Source organism: Dipteris shenzhenensis, chromosome 22, assembly GCF_047967505.1.
Source record: "Dipteris shenzhenensis isolate YYH24624 ecotype China chromosome 22, Dip_SZ_1.0, whole genome shotgun sequence".
Lineage (NCBI taxonomy): Eukaryota > Viridiplantae > Streptophyta > Polypodiopsida > Gleicheniales > Dipteridaceae > Dipteris > Dipteris shenzhenensis.
Window position 1 is genome coordinate 53,725,867 of NC_141617.1, and position 21,480 is coordinate 53,747,346.

Consider the following 21,480-nt stretch of genomic DNA (forward strand, 5'->3'; position numbering starts at 1 on the left):
AAGATCTAGATACATTGCACTAAGAAGTACAAAATCATTTGGCTTTTCTGTTTTTCTCAACTCCCTAATTTCCAACCTCAGTTTGAATGAGTCAAAAACCACTGAGCAATCACTCATCCATTTCCTCACCTTACCTATATCCCGAAATTTTTTATGCAAGCGACCATCAGTTTTTGAATTCTTTATATAGAAAATTTGAGGCAGAAGAAACTTAACAAATTTCACAAGATGCTTTGCAAGGCATGAAGCACATTTCCTTCCAACAACCTTAAAAGGAGGTCAGGCTTCGAATTACAATGTAGCCTGACTCTATATACCCAGCACTGTCCTCCAGATACATAGATGTGCAAATAATGTAGGCAATGATCATTGAAGTCAAAACTCGACTGCTTGCCTGTTAACAAAGTGAAGCCAATCGTATTCAGTGATTCTCGATATCTTCTGAGGCAGTACCTTGTAATAATCGGTAATACAACAGCATCATTGTGGCCATGCATGACCTGTCCAAACAACCAAAAAACACCTTTACATCCACGAGAATTGTTGCTAGATATATATTGCAAACATTCAAAACAGCCCAGAGAGGAAGCTGAGAAAAAGCCTATAAAAACCCTTAAATAGATTTTTACTGCTGAAAGTAATGAGTCCCTCTTGAACATCCTAGCTGTGTTGCTCCTCCATTACCATGCAACAATAATTACAACATGACCCTCCATTACAGTGCTTAGAACTACAATTGCAGACACACTATTGAACAATGATAACTGCCTATGTCAAGCATTGGCATAGACGTGATCTCATTACAGAAGTAATGGAAGTAACGTGTTGCATGTTCACACTTTGTGACTGCTCCATACAACATACAATGATGCAGTAAAAATTTAAACCAAATTCAATGGGATGAGAACTCAAAAGGAGACATATCCATGTGCATCACGAACACATGTCGAAGCTGGTCTTATTCATGATGCTCATTACGTGAGAAGTTACAAAGAAAAATAATAATCAGCTCGAGGAAAGGGACCAAAAATCATCTCAAATTGCACTAGAAGAAAAGGGACCAAAAATCATCTCAAATGCACTTAGGAGAGAAGGGACAGAAATTTGGCTATTGTGGAGTCCAATTGGCAATGACCAGTGAATATCCTGGTGAGAAGACTTGCCCATGATGGAATGACAAGAATGACAATTGGAGCAAGTTGCACAACCTTCCCTGCTGTCTCAGAAAAAAGGCAGGGTGGCAAGCTGTTGTAGATGTCTTTAGAGAGAGTGTCCTTTCCATGCAAGAGGCCCTATCCTTATAATAATGCTTCATCCAAGGTATAAGAAAGTATTGCAATGCCCATCACACCTAGCATTTTGGAGTCATGGAAGTGCAAAAGATCCTTTTTGATTATTGTTATGCCACTCCTTAAAAAAGTAGATAGGTATATCCAAGAGCCCACCCTCCATCACGTCTGAAAACTTCATATCATTCAAGAGTTTACTCCATTTACTAAAGATAGAAAATGTGAGCAATCATTTTCGTCTAGGTCGTACCGAATTTTAGTAAGGTCCATCATCTTTAAATGTGCATCTAGTGGTGCCTCTAGAACTTTAAATTGTTCCATCATTACTCACTTCACTATAAGTTAAAGAAGCTTTATTTTCTATCCCACAAGGTTATCAATAGCAAGTGAACACTATACCAAGCAGAATGTCCTTGGCACAAATGTGGTCACTGAATTGATCTTTCCTCAAGATTACCTTAAAAGTAAGGGGGATGTACACTTTGATCGTCCACTCCTCCATATGCTTGGATTTTGATATCACCATGCAAGCTATAACAATTCATATAGACTCCTAAAACCATTTTTTGAATTATCATAGGATTTTATTTTTGCATTACCTTGGTAGGGTGAGCAATGCACGATACACGTTCAAATTGGCACAAATACAGAGAGTTGAGGACCTAATGATGGGGAAGTATCCAAATGGATCATGTTTTGAACTTTTCCCCATCATTCTATAAATGGAGGGGGGGGGGGGGGGCTGGGGGCACTGATGAGTAGGTATAACTAACTTGGTTCCAAGGAAGAAGAGGGATCTGAGCTTACAAAGCATCTGAAGCACAGGCCTTAGAAGCTATTGGAGCGACATGGAAACTTATATCCTTGGATTTCCTAGTATTCTGCATCAGTTTTAGTCCTCTTTGATCACTTTGATTTTTTAAACAAAGGAATGGCATACTCAAAGCTACAGAACATTAGGTGTGAGCATAAGACTGTACTCAGAACTGATTCAAAATCTGCAGAACAAAACCTCAAATTGTGACGACCTCAAAATTTACATGAGAATCCCCCTGCAGCAAGCTTTGTATTGCTTTCAAACTGTGAGTAGGATCAGGAAATGCCCTGTATATGCTCATGATTTGATGTTTGCAGGAAAAGCATGGTTGGGGTGATCACAACTGCCAAACCCTGACAGCTCCAAGTCTTGAGATATCCCAAGACGGCACAAACCACATTGATAAGAGACAGAAAGGTCCCAAGTTTCTCAAACCAGCAAAGGTGACATCACTCCCAAGGATGACCAGCTTTGGAAGGGGAAGAGGTGACGGTTTAGGAGAGAGGGTTTTACAAACTTTCTCTGTAATCCTCTCAATCTTATAGCAGAGATTCTCTGCAAATTTTATATCTATTTTGCTCATCTCTGTACCCTGAAACAAGCTGTCCAACCCTGACAGCTCAAAGTTTGAGATATCTCAAGGTGGCATAAACCCATGTTGATCAGAGGCAAAAAGGTCGCAAGATTCAACCCAAAAGTGACATATTACTCCCAAGGATGACCAGATTTGGAAGGGAAAGAGGGGATGGTTGTAGGAGACAGAAATTCAGAAACTTTCCTCGGCAGTTCACTCAATGTGGGATTCTTCGTAAACTTAAAATCTATATTGCTCATCTCTGTTTAAATAAAGAGCTGGCGAGGCCACTTTATAAAAAGTCAGCTGTAGTACATCAAAATTTCCAGCTGATTTCCATTGGCTCAACAAAATACTGAAGTGCCCATTCTTAAGATTGCCCGTCCTTGTTGCAAATGGAAAAGTTGCTTGCAAAGTAGGCAAAAGTGATTCCTCAGATCTTACATGGTTAAAGAAGATTCAATTCTGCATGCTAAAACAACACAGCACTCATATAGATCAGAGTATAGATGATAATCTCAGATAGTAAAAATCGTGATAATCATTAAGAGAGTGAAGCTTTTATGTCAAAACAAAACTATTATTATCTATTTCTGCTCGGACTATATGCATAGATATGAAATCAAATGAACAGCTTAAAGTTCTCTATCGATCCAATACTAAGTTGCTTCTGCAATACAATTGCTGTTGCAAATGGAGTTAGCCAAGCTGATTTCTAATATCTCACCCATGTCACTTGTAGTTCTCCATGATATAGCACTTACATGTTATAGATGATAATCTCAGATAATAGAGAGTGTAATTATTACTTAATACAATTCATCACATAATTGCTAACGTTTATATGATAGCTTGTGGAAAGAAAGCTACTATGGGAGAGCCTCCTCCAGCTAGGCCTTGAGCAGAATTGCATTCATGTATAGTAACAGTAAAGCAAAAACTGCAAGTTCGACTTCAGGTCAGCACAAACTGATTGATGAAGTGAAGACTGACCTAAAGACCATTTAGCATGCACTTAAGCATGTCAAGGGAGAAAACTTGGCATTCCAGACCACAACTGAAGTATAACTGTACAGTTTTACGAAATGGATGTCAAGCAGCTCACTCTCCTACAGTGTGATGTAGCAAACTCTATGGCTATCTAGACTGAATTCTGATCCACATTGTGAATTATATCAGGCATCATAGAACGGACTTTATTTCCATTTTGATTTTATGGTGTATTGAGACAGGTCACACCAGCATCCAAGTCTGTGTCACAAAGTACTGCATTCTTGTACAAAACCAATACCCGAGACCCATCGACTCTGTGTGGATCGACATTCTAAGGCCACCCCATCTCTGAAAGGCTACATCGGCTCCTACCATTATTCTTAAACCAGCAAGAGCATTTGCCAAAATGCATGTTCCGCTCAACCCCACTGTCTATAGATTACTGGAAAACACAAATTTTCCTACAAGGCTTCACCATACTTTCTTTAAGAGAACTCTATTTGCAAGACATGACTTCAAAACCTCAGCATGTATTTATGCAGACATGCTAGAGAACCCAATAAGAAACTTAAACCATAGCTATGCACAGCTGAGTGAAGCAATAAAGCCAAGGGCCACTAAAAAAAAGCTGTGACCGAGACATTACCAGCATGCACATAGAAGACATGCATGAAAATCATTACAATATTTACACTCAGTGAAATTAGAAATACCAGTCAAGAATGAAAGACAACACTTTCCTGCTCTTTTCATGTACATAGCTTCCTAGACAAATCTACTAACAAATCAAGAAAAGGTAATGTACGAACATGATTGCAAAGACGAGTAGGATCTTCCTTATGTTGACTGCAGATGACCGGGGCCGCCTACGAGGGCGTCCTTCAATAAGGTCTTCTGCATTTGAAGACGCATGATCATCCTTCCGTGATGGTGCTGTAATAGGAAGAGTAGGCAAAGCATTCGACCAGAATGGAAGTAGATATTTGAAAGCCTGCTTATGTAGTGGACCTTCCAGGACACAAAGTTATTAAAAATACATAAGAGGTCAGGTAAACATCCAAACAATTGCTTATTGAAAATGAGGTTAAGAATAAATGCTATTAGAAGTGCACAGAAGAGAAATGGCAATCAGATGTGTAAGATACATCAAAATTTCTGCCTTTGACTTCAGTAAAGAAAGTGGACGTAAACCTACAAATTTCACATTTGCAAGACAGGTGTGCAGATTGTGAGAGATCAGTTAGCAACCTTACCACGCCGATTGTATTTCCTTCTTCCACCATCATCATCTTCACTGTCAAATTCTGTATATGCTCCCATCTTCTCACTGCGCAAGGAGTTCTTCCTTGTCATGGCTCCAGGCTGTAACTGCAAAAATGCAAGTGTAGTCATGCTTCACATTCCAAGGTAGTGAAGGATGGGAGCAATAACATATTACAGAATAGGAAACTATGCTAAATGGCACTCATCCCCTGGTTGCTCTCTTAATAGGGCCAACTAACTCCACGTTCTTCAATGCCATTTTGTTTATATGAATTTGAATCTTTAAGGAAGACCTTTCTCTCTCTCCATATGCATAAGAAAAAATTATAGTGCTTTGAACATTATCTTCGTACACCTTATACTGTGCATCACTAAATATGAATAGTTTTTAAACTTGTGTAAATTTTTGCGCTTTAGAACCAGTTTTTGTCTATACGAGTGTTTAGTTTTCTTCAACTGCAGAAGGTGCAGTTGAACCATCTACCAAGGTCATTGAAAATAGTACATATATTCACATGTACCATTGTACGTGATGATCACCAGTAGGGTCTATTACTAGTATTTTTCTCCTCTCTGAAGAAAAACATATGAGGAATCTATTTTTAGTGGCAGTTATTGATTATGCTGGACCCCTTTTTCTTTGATTCCTCTAAAATATCAGATCCATCACTATCCTAGAGATGGAAATTTGTCTTCCAGCAACTTATTTAAGGAATCAATAATAAATGTATATTTCAAACGAACAATCCTCTTTTTTTTTTTTAGCTCATTGGACTAGACAGAAAAAGGAGAAATGTTTGGATAGCTCAGTTGAGAGCTGTTGGATTAGCGTTGGTCACCTTCCCACCTGTGAGCCCCCAAATAAGGAGCGCAACAGGGGAGTAGACCATAGGATGCTAGATTGGCATGGGGCTGTCATGTGGGCAGCAGAGAAACAGGGCAAGTACCTGGCGAAGGAGATCCACCATGGAGGGCAGATCTGGCAGAAAAGGATCCAGAGGCTGTCCATGCTTGGAGAGGACAGGACCGCACAGGAAAACCAGAAAAAGAGGACTGCGTTGACAAGCAGGATGATGTCAGCGTGCATACAGACCAGTACGGAGGTGACGTGTGGCTGTACGGACCTGAACAGAAGCGGAATCTGCAGGAAGGAAAGGAGCAGCAGTTCATGGTGTTTAAAAGGCCTATGGGCAAGTTTGGGGCATAGAAACAAGGCTGGAACTGCCTAGGCGATGCCACGCGGCCAGGCAGGCCTGCAAAAGGAGCCCCAAAAGGGCATTTATAGCCCTCGCCCTCCAGTTGGCTGGTAGGGAGGAGTTGAGTCGGCTGGTAGGGGCAGCCAGTCGGCTATTTTTGGTGGGGGATCAGCCCCTATAAAAGGGGGCCATTTGGGCCTCCTTTGGCATCACTTGGAGAAGCCAACCAAGAGCAGATAGGAGCAGCAGTTAGGGCTTATTTCTAACAAGTGCTTCTTGCTGGCTCTTACTTACTCTATATAAAAGTCTGTTTGATGGAAGCCTTCTTGGAATCAAATGGACAATAGCCTCTCCGAGGCTCTTAAATTAGAGTTGCTTAATAGTAGGAAAAAAATCCAAAACATTCTTCTTTCTAAGTCTATGAAAAGATCCTTGGGTCTACTACTAGGTATTTTTCTCCTCTCTGAAAAAAAAATATGAGGAATCTATTTTTAGTGGCAGTTATTGATTAACTTGGATCCCTCTTTCTTTGATTCTTCTAAAATATCAGATACATCACTATCCTACAGATAGAAATTTGTCTTCCAGCAACTTATTATCAAATAATAAATGTATATTTCAAACAATCCTCTTTTTTAAAAAGTTCATTGGACTAGGCAAAAAAAGGAAAAATGTTTGGATAGCTCGGTTGAGAGCTTCTTCTTGCTGGCTCTTACTTACTCTATACGGAAGTCTGTTTGATGGAAGTCTTCTTGGAATCAAATCGACAATAAGCTCTCAGAGTCTCTTAAAATAGAGTTGCGTATTTCAAACAATCCTCTTTTTTTAAAAGCCCATTGGACTAGGCAAAAAAAGGAAAAATGTTTGGATAGCTCGGTTGAGAGCTTCTTCTTGCTGGCTCTTGCTTACTCTATACAGAAGTCTGTTTGATGGAAGTCTTCTTGGAATCAAATCGACAATAGGCTCTCAGAGTCTCTTAAAATAGAGTTGCGTAATAGTAAGAAAATGATCCAAAACATTCTTCTTTCTAGGTCTATGAAAAGATCCTTAGAGACTGCGGTGCATCATCTCAACAAAACCCAAAGAAAAACAAAGCCCCTTCTTTACTACATTAGTCAGTTGAATATGACTGATCATTAGAATAGAGCTCCAAATGACACAAGCTACATTGTTCATTCTGCTTGAAAAATATTCCTATGCTACGTCTACAAAGTCTGTGTGAGGATTCAAGTGTTGATGCCATGGCATATCCCAAACAACGTTAATTCCTTGTATAGGACCACTAAAAAGACGCACAGGCTCGAGGTAGATGTGAGATATTTTGTTCCTTCAATTTCAAAGTCGTAGGAAAGCACTCGTGAAATATAGCTGTAAGAAGCTGCAAAATCTTTCCACATAGTTGCCAGATTGCTTATATGAAGCACCAAACAAAAAAAGGCCTGACGACAGTTTTATGTCCTACAACTAAGCAAATACAGATATATTATCAACTGAATCACAGGAATGTCTTTTGAATTTTCCTCTTTTGCATCACCACCATAACGTGCTTTGAGAAAAACTCTATAGTTTTTCACAAAGCACCATGATGCCCAACTCAACAAAAACGTTTAAGCTCAAACTTTGGACCTGGCTGTAGTTACGAAACTACCGGAGGAAGAACGATGCCGAAGGTTGACCGTTCCTGCTCTGCCTTCCCCGGGGACGGAGGTCCAGGTGCCACAAAGAGGATAACAAGCCAAATGGCCAAAAATAGACATTTCACCCAGATTGCTGCAAATATTGCAACGGTTTGATTCAAAGGTGTGAACCAACGCCCTAATATGGTTTGATTCAGAGATAGTGATGGTGAATGTAATTTGTAATGTCCCCCTAGATAGTGATGGTGACTGTAATTTGTAAAGTTCCACACTCCCTTTGCCAACATCTATTCAGGATAATGCAACCATCATGTATGATTTTTTTAAATACCTTCATAAGACTAGAATATATCCAATCTGACCAATTGAATTTTTTATAAAACAAACAAAAGAGAAAAGAAAAGAAGGGAGTTTGTAAGTGACTTTAAACTATGTGTAAATGATAAAGATGTGAAAAATAACTTAGTAGCTACGCTTATGTTCTCATCAGTACCCGAGCATATGTTGCCATCTGGGTTTTGAAAGATTCCAGAAGCTTTCCCCATTTCAATAGTAAATACTTTTCCAAAGGATCGTTTTATAACCTATAGCAATATCAAACTGCTCAAAAAACACGGGAGGCCTTCACAACGAAGGACCTAGCCCATCATTCAAACATGGGCGGAGTGCAAAAAGTAGCACAAGGAAGCCCCGGTGAATGGTGAATGCTTCAGTACCCTGACTCTCCATGTCAATCGGGCTGGCTGCCACTACTCTAAACGACTGACGACATCGAACGTTCAACACCTGATCCTCCTTAACGAGAGACCTAGCTCGGATTTACAAAAGCCAAGCGTTGATTGCTCACTTGAGCACGATGACACATATACTCTAGAATACTGGTTGTCTGCAAGGCATACACGAAGCTCTGGCAAATAGCATCCACGTGCTCATACAAGAAACTTCATGCATGATTAATTGGTATGCCATGTGTACAACAATTTATGCCAGGGTAATATTTGCCATAGCTAAGGGTAAAACCTTGTGTTAGTAGGTGATGATGAAAGTGGTGAAGCCCTATGCCTGTGTGTGGTGCGCACTAATATATGTGTATCAGGGTTGCATAAATACGCATTCCGAATGAGCTGAGTAGTACAAACATTCTTTATGTAGAAAACGTGTACAGTAAAGATACATTATACAATCTTGATTTTATTTCTTGTGCAAACCCCCTAAAAACGTCTCTTCATGCTCTTCTGACTTTGACAAAGAGTTAGATGTGATGGATTGATCATTTGAGATTGACTCTTCAGACATTAGGCTTCAGGACTATTTTATTATTTTGTGTATTTCATACATTAACGTTAGTGACCAGTCTAGAGTCTAGACTTGTCACTCTACAGTTCTGTATCTACTATCATGTGTGGCATTGTTAATTTATTTAGGCCTATGATATGTCTCCACTTTCAATCTCAAGTTTGAAATTTGTGTAAATGATGCTTTATGATGATGGACCATGCTAGCTATTTCTGAATCTTGAGCTTTTTAATTATGAGGACTGAGACTTATGAATCTGAAGACTAATACCAGGTAACATGTTGGCGCTTGTAGCTTCTAGCTAGCAGCTTCTATGACATATGTGTATGCTGCCATTATGCAAGATGCAGCATGCTTTACAATTATCATGTATGTGATATATCTCACACACACACGCGTGCCAACCCACACGCACGCACGCACGCACACACACAAACACAGAGTAAGAGAGAGCCAAAGAGAGAGAGAGAGAGAGAGAGAGAGTTTATCAAAAGTCTTAGAAAGAGGGAAATGTCTATGAGGCTGAAAGAACCTAATACAATGAGCTGAAAGAGTGGATCCTCTAAGCGGGCATCAACACCTATAACAAATACAACATGTCTATAATCATAGAGATACCAGTACATAAGAAAATCTCTCTGATCCTATGGAGAGGTTGTGATCACAGTAATGATCGTCCGGACGCTGGCAGAGGGAGCAAGCCTAAGTGGGAACCCGGCAATGTGCAAGGCTGCGGTAGCATGAATCCTATGATGGGTCCCGCAAAGAAGAGTGCAGTCTCTTAGGTCTCTACGATGCCATTGCAATCTCACGTTCGGCCTCAATCTGCAATTTGTGGACGAGATCCGAGCTGAGCTATCAGCATAAGAGAGGTGGATTTGTAGGTACCTCAGTGCTTGGAGAAAGTCATCCTCATTTAAGCGAAATAAATGCTCCTTGTAAAAGGCCTTTTTAATCACATGTGGTTGCAGGGGGGATACCCATGTCCTATGAATGTAAACGTACCATAGGTTTCATCTTGAATGACCTGATGGACCTCTTATTATGTCAGATGCAAGGAGGGTAGTGACAACTGATATGGGGGTATAGACATGCCTTGTGACTGACTATTCGGTGGCGCATTGCATACCAACACTACACTTCTTGCAAGCTACATTGATGATGAAATAGTTCTCCAAGGTAACCCTTGTCTACCCATGTCTAGCATGCCATACTTTCTAACTCTGTCGGTGTATGAGAAAATCAATCTGGAATGAGGCATCCATGTGAAGGGGTCTCGCAGTGAACAAAGCCAGAACAATGCCATGTGGGATGCATATCTTCTCCCTTATCATGCAAGATAGCATCATGATCTGTAGTCTCTTAGATTCCACCCATTCATCCTCTCTAAGCTCTATCATCCAAAGGCAGCTACATATAGAGCAGCTGGTCGCACTAGAGAGTCAAAAAGGAGGGTTTCGTGTTTACGAGGTGGAAGTTTGCCTAGAGGCACTGTCTCAACAAAGCTGCATGCCCTCTAAAAACCTCTTAATTGTTTGCATCCTAAGTATACAAAAGATTGAACTATCTCACTGCAAGAGTGAAGACCTCATGCTGAAGCTGAACCTCATTCGTCTTGAAGATCTTTACTTTGGTTTTAACCTCATTTGTGTGGAAGATCATTACTGTGGTTTTAACCTCACTCATGTGGAAGAATCATAACCTTGGTTTTACCTTAATGTTCCAACTCTCACAAAAAGCCTGGAAAGTTGTCAAATGCATCTGTAGTCCCTCTGTTGTGTCCAAGATCAACACGGAGTCATCAGCACAAGGCAAGATAGGTGTGAGAGTTTATTGCTCCTCATCTCACTTTGCCTGTGACTCTCTCATACAAATACATGACCGACCTGATACATCATGTGCAATACCTAGGGCTCACAGATGTCCGATGATGCGAGCCCGAGGTACTGAATCGAAGACCTTTCAAAGTAGCAGTATACTCTCTGCTACCGATGTCTAGCTTCCTCCAGGAAGGCTCTGAAGGAGAAGATGTGATCCAGTGTGGACCGATCTCGTGAGTAATCTCCATGTCCAACTAATCGCAGGCCTATGCTCTCAGCGCCTCTATGTCTCAAGACCTAACCCGTATACCTTGGCCATCAAGGGGCCAACCATATTAATCCCATATAACCATGGGATCAGTGGCCTTGTAACTGGGCGTGATAGTGTTGGTGGTCAGGAGGTGGAAAAACCTTAGTAGAAGGCTTCATCAGAAAACATAGAAATAAGGATGTCATGTAGATAAGGTATAGGTTGATAAGGGATATCGTAAAGTGTATCTGGGTAAGCTTTCCCAAGGCTGGCGCTAGATAGGACATGGTGATCACCTTTCTAGGATTTTCATCCTAAATTCATTGGAATTGGTAGACAGGTCACTGACCCATAGCGAGCCCCATATGAGGAGGACAATAGATCAGTAGACCAGGGCAGGGGGGAACACCTGTTGTGGTAGTGATTGTGCCACATCTGGATAAGTATACTAGGCTCCTGCATCAAAGGTGACTGCAACAGAGGTTGTGTGGCATCAGATCTACGGGTGCAGATGTACAGGGCTGCATGGCAGCATCAACAGGCTCTTGGAGAGGACTGCCAGGGCCTATTTATAGGCCTGGCAGTGGAGCAGCATTAGTTTACAGACTGGGGGCAGTCAAATACCCCAGCAGGTTCCAGCACTCTCCTCTGCCTATAAATAGGCACCTGCTCTTGCACACTTCCTAGGCCACCGAAGCCCCTCAAGGCCCCCCAGAGTGAAGCAGTGTGACCATAGTTTTCTCTTCTGTAGTTCTCAGCAATGAGAAATCTCCCTTGATTGCTATTTTGCCCAGCATCTTTTGGCTGGATGTGTTCAGCTCATTCCTGAGCACTTTTCCCACGCTCGTGGAGGAATATACTCGAGTTCTTCTCCTTTCTATGCTGTATTTTCTGTGTAAGATTCCAGTGAGGAGTGCATCTATCTTGAGCAAGATCAGTGAGGATTTAAGATCAATCCACTGCATTGCGTTTCTGTTAAGCAGTCCCTTCATTCAAGCATGGTATCAGAACCAAAGGTGGCACCCTCATGATCTGGCTCCAACACACTGAAATAAGGCATCCCTCCAACAAGAAGACACCATTTCAGTAAGGTGTTATAAAAATCAGTTTTCTGTTTTAGTGTTGCAATCAGTTTAAAGATTGTCAAGTCTTCTTTTCAGGCACTTGCAAATGGCTTCATGCATGCCTATTCCCAACTTCCAAGAGAGTGGGAAATCGGATGGGATCACATGTGGAAGGTAAAGCTCAGACGTCGCCAGGTTGCGAGGCTGATCTGGGAGATCACCGAAGGAACAGAGGCGAAGCCCAACAAAGCAACGGATCCAGTAACACATGTTGTGACACCTGTCACCAGCAGATCCAATTGCAATACAAGATTGGACAGAGAGATGTGGAGGCACTCTCCATGATAATCGGCAGCAATGTAGACTTGGCTATACCCCACATCTAGCTTGCGGATACGGCAGCAGAGGTTCCGAAGATCCTAAAGAATTTAAATTCGACCACCAATACATCTCACATCGTATTGCGGCTGACTACAAGCACAGTTGTGGAGCCCGTGCACGTTCCAACTCACTATGGTCCAGCTCATGAGGATGGGGAAGCAGAAAACAAGGCTCTCCTGTGAGTGGGTTTCTGTTCAAGAAAAACTGCCTTTTGTGACTTTGAAGGGAGTTTGAAGGGCGAGCAGTCCATGTCCATACATTGACGTACTAGGGTGGACACCGGCTCTATGCCAATCTTCTGTGCCCACTTCATCATGAAGGACACTTCCACTCTGAACAAATCAGCACACTTCTGGAGTGGCCAGTAGTATGCCTGATCAATATTTGCCTCAAGCGGCAATTGGATAACCCCTACTACCAAACCATACATCGACTTCTCCCTCACTTCAGCACCATGGGCGTGCCAAAGGTCCAATCCCTGTGGCCCCATCCATTCGTCCATCATGTGTGAAATCTGATCCCCCAACATAGCATCAAATACCATTGGGGACCACTTCTCCAACCCTGTGGAGGCGAACTGGAATCTCCAAACTGGGTGCGTCTAGGAGCCCATTACACCGATCTAACCCCCTTTCCGAGGCTGCAAGATCATAAGTGTCACCTCCAGAAGCAGAGGGTAAAAGTCCGAAATCTCTAGGAGTTCCAGGGCCCCAATTTCCAAAAGTCCCGCGGTAGAGGACGCCCAAGCTGGAATTTGGGAGTTGCTGACCAGGAGGGCGAGCCCCTTCCCTGTGGATCCCTCCCTGAATGGAGGGAGGGAACAGGATGTTGAGACAAAGAAACGGAAGGGGACATTGTCTTACCCCTACCTAATGGCAAGGAAGTCGAGGCAGGTCCAAGGGGAGGGGTTGGAGGGGAGGGGAGGCTAAAGAAGCTGCTACAGAGGGGGAGGGGGGAGCGAAGGGAGGAGGAGAGAGGAGGGGAGGCGGAGGGAGAGGGCGGGTGGTGAGGATAACCAAAGCAGGAGGGGCAGGAAGTGTGGAGGGAAAGGGATCCGGAGGGGAGAGGAGGGGGACGGGGAGGAATAGAGGCGATCAGAGGCCCACCCTGCTGATCAGGCGCGTCAGGGCTCTCAATCCCCTCCTCTCCGCAAAACCGCTATCGAGTGAACCTCCGCAGCTTTTGCAATTGCAACGTCTAGAACTCCAAAGGCTCATTGCTGACGCATGGGTGACTGCGGTTGCTAGACCTCCATTACGGGAGGATCACCTGGCTGGGCAAAGGCCCCTGCCACGAGGGGGGGGGGGGAGGGTGTCCCACCAAGGGCTCCTGCACTCTCTGACGAAGTGTACCCCCCTCAAGGGTCTCGAGGAGAATCAACTCTAGAAGGAACTCTCGGCTCTCAACGACTAGCTTGATCCTAGGACCTAGGGACCCTGTCGTCTGCTACCACTGATGTTGAATCTGGCGGGGACTCCAATGGAGGGGAGGATGGCTTCGTATTCCTTTGGGAACCCCAGGAAGCAGAGCATCACCAGGAATCAGGGAACATGGTGTGTCGTGTCCATGTCCTCCATTGTAAAGCCATGGTACCAAGGGAAGAGGTACACCAAATGCGGGCCAAGGAGGATGGGGCTCTACTCCACAAGTGTCAAGGCGGTAGCGGGTGAGCTGAGCTAGACGAGGAAGACGCCTCTTCCGTAGATGGTGACCTCCTAAATGTGGTCGCCCTCTAGTGCCAAGCTCGCATGTGGATCCACTCTCTCACATGTCTCCTTGTGGATGTGAGTCCCACAATTGTACCCATGACTGCCTTGTCCTGGAGGGACTGAGCCGCATGCTGCACCTGTTGCTTGTCGGCTGGAGAAAGAATGACCTAACCAGCTGTGGCATTCGATGGTGCTGCCATAGAGCCCCTCTAGCCAAACCAAGGGTCACCACCAAGGTTTCTTTTTCTCCAAACAAAGCACAAAACTCACCACTGATGCAGGAAGGGAGGAAAAAGAAAAGGCAAAACCAGCCCTAAGGGCTCCAAGAAACTCAGAAAAGGAAAAAAGAGGCTCAATTGCAGCTGCTCCAAGGGCTCACAAGATCCGGTATCGGCCCAATGGCAGGCTAGGAGGCTGCATCCCAAGAAACGCTACCCAGAAGAGGCGAGTTTTTATTGTACACGGGCTCCACGGTAGCACCAAAGGTTTCCCATGGAGCTAGGGGAACTCGTGGCCTATGTGCAGCACCACCAGCAAAGGGAGGAGGGGCGGACTAGTGAAGAAGAGTGGGAGGGGAAGAGAAAGGTGAGAAGGGGGAGAGTATTGTACACGGGCTCCACGGTAGCACCAAAGGTTTCCCACGGAGCTAGGGGAACTCGTGGCCTATGTGCAGCACCACCAGCAAAGGGAGGAGGGGCGGACTAGTGAAGAAGAGTGGGAGGGGAAGAGAAAGGTGAGAAGGGGGAGAGGCAGAGAAGGGGCAGAAGAAGGGCAGAGGGGAGGCAAGAAAGGCGGGAGATGGAAAGGGTGAGAAGGCAGCGGGAGAAGGCAGAAGAGAGACGGAGGAGAGGTGGAATGGAGGCATAGGAGAGGGAGGCAGGATGAGGCGGAGGGGTGGTGGGCTGGAGGCATGGTGAAGGCGGGAGCAAAAGCGGGCAGGGAGGAGGCGGAGAAGAGGCTGAGAGGAGGCGGGATGGGGTGGGAGCAAGACGGAGGAGGGAGGTGGAGGGTGGCGGGGAGGCTGGGTGGGAGAGGCGAGGATGAGGGGCAGCAGGAGCAGCCATCGTTCGGGGTCAGGATTACAGTAGTGCATCTATCTTTTGAGCGATCGGTGAGGATTTAAGATCAATCCGCTGCATTAGGGCCACTGTTAAGTAGTCCCTTCATTCTAGCATTAAGAGCTCTTGCCCGTGGCAAACAAGGAGCTGTCATTTCGTATGCCATACAAAGAGTCGATACTCTTTTTTGGTAGGATTCGTATCAAGGTGTCCTTGTTTGGTCTCAGATGTGCCAGCATTCCCTAAGCAATTTGCATTTGTCATCATATCAACCATTTTAGAGACAAACCTTTGAGATGCTTTCCTGTGGTTTAAACTATATACAGGATTGAGCTGGATAGATTATTGAGGAGGAGGGCATTGACATCTATGTCTGGTTCATCATCTATATGCCCAAGGGAGTGGAAAGCAAGCTACCATAGATATGATCTAGGGATTGATCAAAGTCATACTGGTAATATGTGGGCATGTGTTTCTTGTATGGATTGGGATGGCATCAAGCCATAGGAACGGTCTGCTCCTAGCATGAGAGGGTGTACTATGAGATCCGATACACGAAATGTGAAGGAAAGGGATCCCATGACGTAGTTCCACACTATGGCCCCCTCCATGTGGGCAGCAATCAGCATGTATAAGTCTCTGACCTTGACCATCTCTATACCATATAGATGATCGTCTCACGAGTACGCTTAAGGCTTGCCAGATGGAAAGAGGGATGAAGCAAGGAGGAAGCAAACCAGCTGGTGAAATTCGAATCCATACTTCCGGGCTGAGGAAGGTGCTCAGGGGACATGTGAGCTGAAGACGAAGAGGGAAAGCTGAGGGGGAGGATGACAAGAGGCTGGGAGGGGGGAACTCAGGATTGCAGAGAAAATCCCCCTTGACAAACAGTATATTTTCTCAGTTTAATAAATCTACACCTGACCTAGGCTCATCTAATGCACTTAGCATAAGTCGTGGATCATAGAGGGCCCAGCAAAGCTGTTGAGTGAAAGCTTTGCTCTTAGATATTATTAACCAAACTTTTGACCCCATTAAAAGCTTACCAGTGCTTACAAAAGTGTGCATGCACAATTTGGTATACCTCACAGCTGTCCAAGGCATCATCACATAAAATTCCCTCCAAGGATTCAAGATGAATTGGTTTGATCCTCGTCTGACTGGAGTGGATATTTAGCCCCAACAATTCATACAGCCAGCCAACAATTCGTTCAGCCAGCCTAACAGTAGCTTCATAACTAAGAAAACAAAAGCTCATAACTTAGATCCAGGAAACCTAGTATCTAAATCAGTAGGACTACCAATACACCCTACTATGTCGAAAATATTGCTCCCTTGAAGCAAAGAACCTATGCCAAGACAATGCCCAGCTTTGAGATCATAAATTTTATACGGGCGTCATTTATAAGTTCCATAATTGATGGCAAACATTGCCCCGAAAATTCAGTCAAGCCATGTGGGATTGAGGAAACCTAATGTCCTTCAATTAATTCCAAAATCCAAAAATGGGATTCTCTTTTAACAGATTAGAGATTCGAAAATATACTCTTATCCGCAAGTTTAGCCAGCATTTCAAAAGTCGTTTACTTGACAACAATCTACACTAATGCTGCTCTAAGTGATTTAAAATATAGCACTGTCAAACAAGTAGGAATGACTGCCAGCAAGGTACTGGAGGGTCAAAAATAGGAGGACAGTAAGAGTCTATTATCTGACAGCAATAGCATTTTGATCTTTGAAAACACTTACCGCTGCTGCATTTGCAATACTTGGTAAAGAGGCCATAGTCAAAGAAGAATGAGCTCCATTTACACGACCTGACAATTCATCGGCCTCTTTCTCTGCTCCTGAATCGGAGGTCTCTGCATCGTTTACTTTGCTAGATCCCACTGTTGCGCTGGCATTAAGCAGAGGCCCAATACTTGATGACAACCCGCCATTGCTCTTTGCTGATCCATCCAACTCCTGTGCAGCTGGACTTGAGTTTGGAAAGGTGACTAGGGGGGATGAAACAAAGGCTGGCGGAGGCGCAGCCTGCTGTACAGCTAAAACATCATTTCCAAGAAGGGTTTTACTCAACCCACTCTGCACAGATCAACATTTCAGTGAAATCAGCCATGTTATATAATATATTATAAAAACTCAATCGTTTTATGTGTTAATAAATCTCAATCAAAACAGCACACCAACCTGTGAAATGACGTCTTTCAGTTTTGATGAAAGAGCAGAGCTATAATCCTTGATGCTTTTTGGAGGCCATATCTGACAACATGAAAAAGTTCTCAAACTACCAATGTGATACAACAATAGCTTTTGGACATTTCTTGGGAAACCTGTGACCTCTCCAAATCAAAACCAGAACAAAAGAACTAACCGGCACTGAGCACGCTGGGCAAATGTACCCTGCTGGTGCTGTATGGAGTGGGAAGCTTTGCAGATAAGTCAACAAACATGAGGTATGGATGACATCTGCTTTCAGATTGAATATAGCAACCAATTTTTAGGCCTTGGCTACTATCAGGGTTGTAAATGTTAAGTAGACCAAAAAGAATCCAAAAAATTGTGTGAAAAGATCTTACGAAGGCATCCAAGCCGACTTATCGCACTGTCACTAGCTTGCAAAATCTCATGACATATGCTGCACTGAGGGGGCCAATCATAGTCTCCATCTATGACCCATTCTGAATAGGTCCTCACCTGTTCATGCACCACCCATCCAAGATGTATTACTATACTTGGAGGATGATAAGAATAGCATCATGCATTCAGAACATATTCCAAAACGAAATCAAAAGAGCATCATACATAACTCCATTATCTATTTCTGGAAAGACACATATGCACTTATTTAAGGCAACATTGCTTGCTCCAATAAAAGCCTCTGAATTTTCATTCCTGCAAATAGACACATAGACACGGAGGACCTTGATCTGCAATCCAAACTAAGAACTTAATGCCCAAATTTCATATGTAGCATTTTTGTGCATCCCTTTTCCATTCTTACAATTAAAATCCTTATGTGAATCCTCAAAACTTGGAACCACATAGTGAATTGGAATACTAGATGGAGATCTTTACATTATCCATTGGTGTTTATCCTCTTCCATTTGTTCAATGACTCTTATATGTTGCATATCTTCCTCACCATGGGCATCACTGGCACACTACTAGGTGCAGATAATATTAGAGTCATTCTTTGAACATCACTCCTGCCTTGCTTCAAAGAGCTTGTTAAGTAATGAAGACCTTATTAATAGGCATGAGCTACACTTCATTATCAGAGATTCTAAACCAGCCCTGAAACACATCACTCCTGCCTTGAGCTTCAAAGAGCTTGTTAAGTAATGAAGACCTTATTAATAGGCATGAGATACACTTCATTATCAGAGATTCTAAACCAGCCCTGAAAGTAGACCCAAGCTCCCTACGTGGCTGCTACATGTGCGTCTGCAAATTGTACAAGCAATCATCATGGCTTATATCGTATCCCCCCGTACAGCTCTTTCTTGCTTTGCCATATTTCAATCATGGCTTCAGGTTCGGATGTGTGTACCTATGCTCGCAAAGAAAGACCTGCAGATGCCAAGCGCCGTCTTTCTCAGCCTGCATCACAAGATGATGAGCTTACTATGGAAGCTCAATATGTGTTTGATACACTTAAGGACGACTTTCAGCAGTCACAATAGGAATGGGGCAAACCAGTTCCAGAGGTCACATACAAATTGAAGTTGCCATCCCTCGTGAATCCTCTCAGGAAGCTATCTCAAACCGCGGTAATAATATTCTTTCCAGGAAGAATCCCAGCAGCCAGTGATGTTGCACAGTGGATCAAGTCCATCCTTGGAGGATGCTTTGTAGAGGGTGTCTATTTTGCATCTAGAGACTTTTATGAGGTGCACTTATCAGATGCCTTGTACAAGCACAGGCTACTTGAGCTTTCTCCCCTCTTTTACGGAAAGCAAATGGTACATGCTATGCCTTGGTCACCAAATAAGAATTACCAAAGTCTTATACGACATCAATTACCTGTATGGGTTGAGGTTGTTAACTTCCCGGATTATATGCATGAAGAATTGCCTGGCCTGGCAACTTCTTTGGGACAGGTCATTTGTCCTCCCCGCCCCATGGGAAACCGTAACAGGTTCTGCATCCTCTGGGACACTGATACACCCACCCCTCCTTCTATTGCAGTGGAAGTTGAGGGAGTGCAATTGGGGAAAAAGTATTTTGAATTGAAATGGGGTGTTTTTGCAGGAGCTTGCTTTGCCTGCCACAAGTTTGGGCATCTAGCCTCTGAATGCCCAATGGTTCTGCATCAACCCCCTCCTAATGCCTTGCCGCCCCAGACACGGGAAAAGAATGAGAATTTGCAAGTCAAGGCAGCAAATAGAAATGGAGCAAAGAATGCCAAATCAATCAATCAGGTGCAATCACTTGCTAGAAAAGGAAAAAAAAAAGAAAAAGAGAAGATGAAGGAATCTGTGGGAACAGATCGGGATGGTTTTCAACAGCCCAAGAAGGTGGTTGTATTGAAGCAACGCCCCTTTCAATCACGTCAATGGGATGCTTCTTCTCCCTCACTAGGACAGGCTTCCACTTCAGCTCCTGTCCTTCAAAATTGGGTGGGGGTTTTGAAGAAGGGCATCCCCATATGTGATTCTGAAGAAGGGGAGAATGCCATATCTTTCATCGATCATGAAGGCATGCAGGCCATGCAGGCAGAGGCTTTGCCTCTCTGATATCTTGTTTCACCCTTTACTTTTCTGTATATATCTCTTTCATGTATCACACACTCAAGTGCTTTACATACAATGTACAAAGCCTCTGCAATGTCTCAAAGTGGAGGCTTTTCTCGAATTATGTACATAAAATGCAGCCAGATATTGTTTGTTTGCAAGAGCATAATCAACACTCTAAGGCTGGTTATCACGATTACTTTGGAGGCTATGATATTTATTATGCTGGTACTACTACCTACTCAAGTGTATGCATAATGGTTAGACATGAGCTGGAGCCTCAGTTAGCCTTCAATGACAGCAGTGGCAGATGGATGGTCATACAATGTAATGTCAATGGTGATATTCTTGAGTTTGCATCAGTCTATGCCTCCCAGACCTCTGCCGTGAGGGCTTCCTTATGGGATTCTTTAAGCAAATACCCATGGAGATCTAATGCATTTATCTGTGGAGATTTTAATAATTCCCCTCTGCCGAGAGAGAGCACCACTTCAAGATCTCATATGCTATCATTGGAAAGGCAGAAATGGGATAGCATGCTTCTTTCTGTGCAGGCTGAAGATTTATGGCTGCTTCTCCAAGAGTCAATGCCTGGTTATACATTTCATCATAATGCATTTACTGCATACTCGGCAAGACTTGACAGATGGTATTTGTTTCATCCACAACAATATGCAGATTTTAGCCCTCATCTCTTCATAGATTTCTCATTGGGCTTGTCAGATCATGCCCCATTATGGATAAATCTGCAACTTGGTATGCCACTGGATGATTTGCCACCTCTTTCCCGTAGATTACTGCATGTTAATCAGGCTTATCTCCGACATCAATATTTCCAGCAAATGATCAGATCTGCATTTCATCCCTTGCCTTTGCATGCCCAGGAGGACATGGATTATGCTTGGGACAGTTTTGTCTCTCGTATACAGAATGTCATTAGGGAGTATGGAAACTGGTATATGACTAAATGGAGGAATATTCACATTAAATGGGCAAAAAGGACAACACAACAATTGACTAAATATTCACATTTAAGGCCTCTCTCTGAATCAGAAAATGATTCCCTTTCACATGCTCGAATCAAACTGACTGATAATGATCAGCGGAAATTGCACAAATGGCAGATTAGAGCAAGAATGAAGCCCCTCATGGATAAGGGCTGTTCATCAAAAGCCTTCTTCCAGGGCCTGCATGCTACTCGAAAGAAAAACTCATGTCTAAGGGTAAGGAAGCTGGATGGCTCTTGGACGAACTCTTTCTCTGATCTCCAAGATGAATGCCAAAATTATTTTCAGAAATTGTTCTCTGCTCCTGGTTCCCCATCAAATCAAATGACTGATGCGAGGACTGAATTTCTTCAATATGTTTCTGAGATAGTGGAAATGGATGATGCACTT

At 43.4% G+C, this 21,480-nt stretch overlaps 1 protein-coding gene across 1 annotated transcript in view; it reads right to left on the minus strand.

Annotated features, from left to right (window-relative positions):
- Nucleotides 1-208: 208 nt before the first annotated feature.
- Nucleotides 209-21,480, minus strand: part of LOC147888291 (RING/U-box superfamily protein) — a 50,795-nt gene continuing 29,523 nt past the window's right edge. Inside the window, exons 3-9 of the mRNA XM_087393420.1 lie at nt 17,927-18,044; nt 17,722-17,816; nt 17,538-17,609; nt 17,097-17,432; nt 4,927-5,041; nt 4,483-4,681; nt 209-500 (exon numbers count right to left, since the gene is read on the minus strand). Coding sequence (XP_087249546.1) covers nt 422-500; nt 4,483-4,681; nt 4,927-5,041; nt 17,097-17,432; nt 17,538-17,609; nt 17,722-17,816; nt 17,927-18,044 — 1,014 coding nt within the window. The 3' untranslated portion in view covers nt 209-421. The remainder of the gene's footprint in view (nt 501-4,482; nt 4,682-4,926; nt 5,042-17,096; nt 17,433-17,537; nt 17,610-17,721; nt 17,817-17,926; nt 18,045-21,480) is intronic.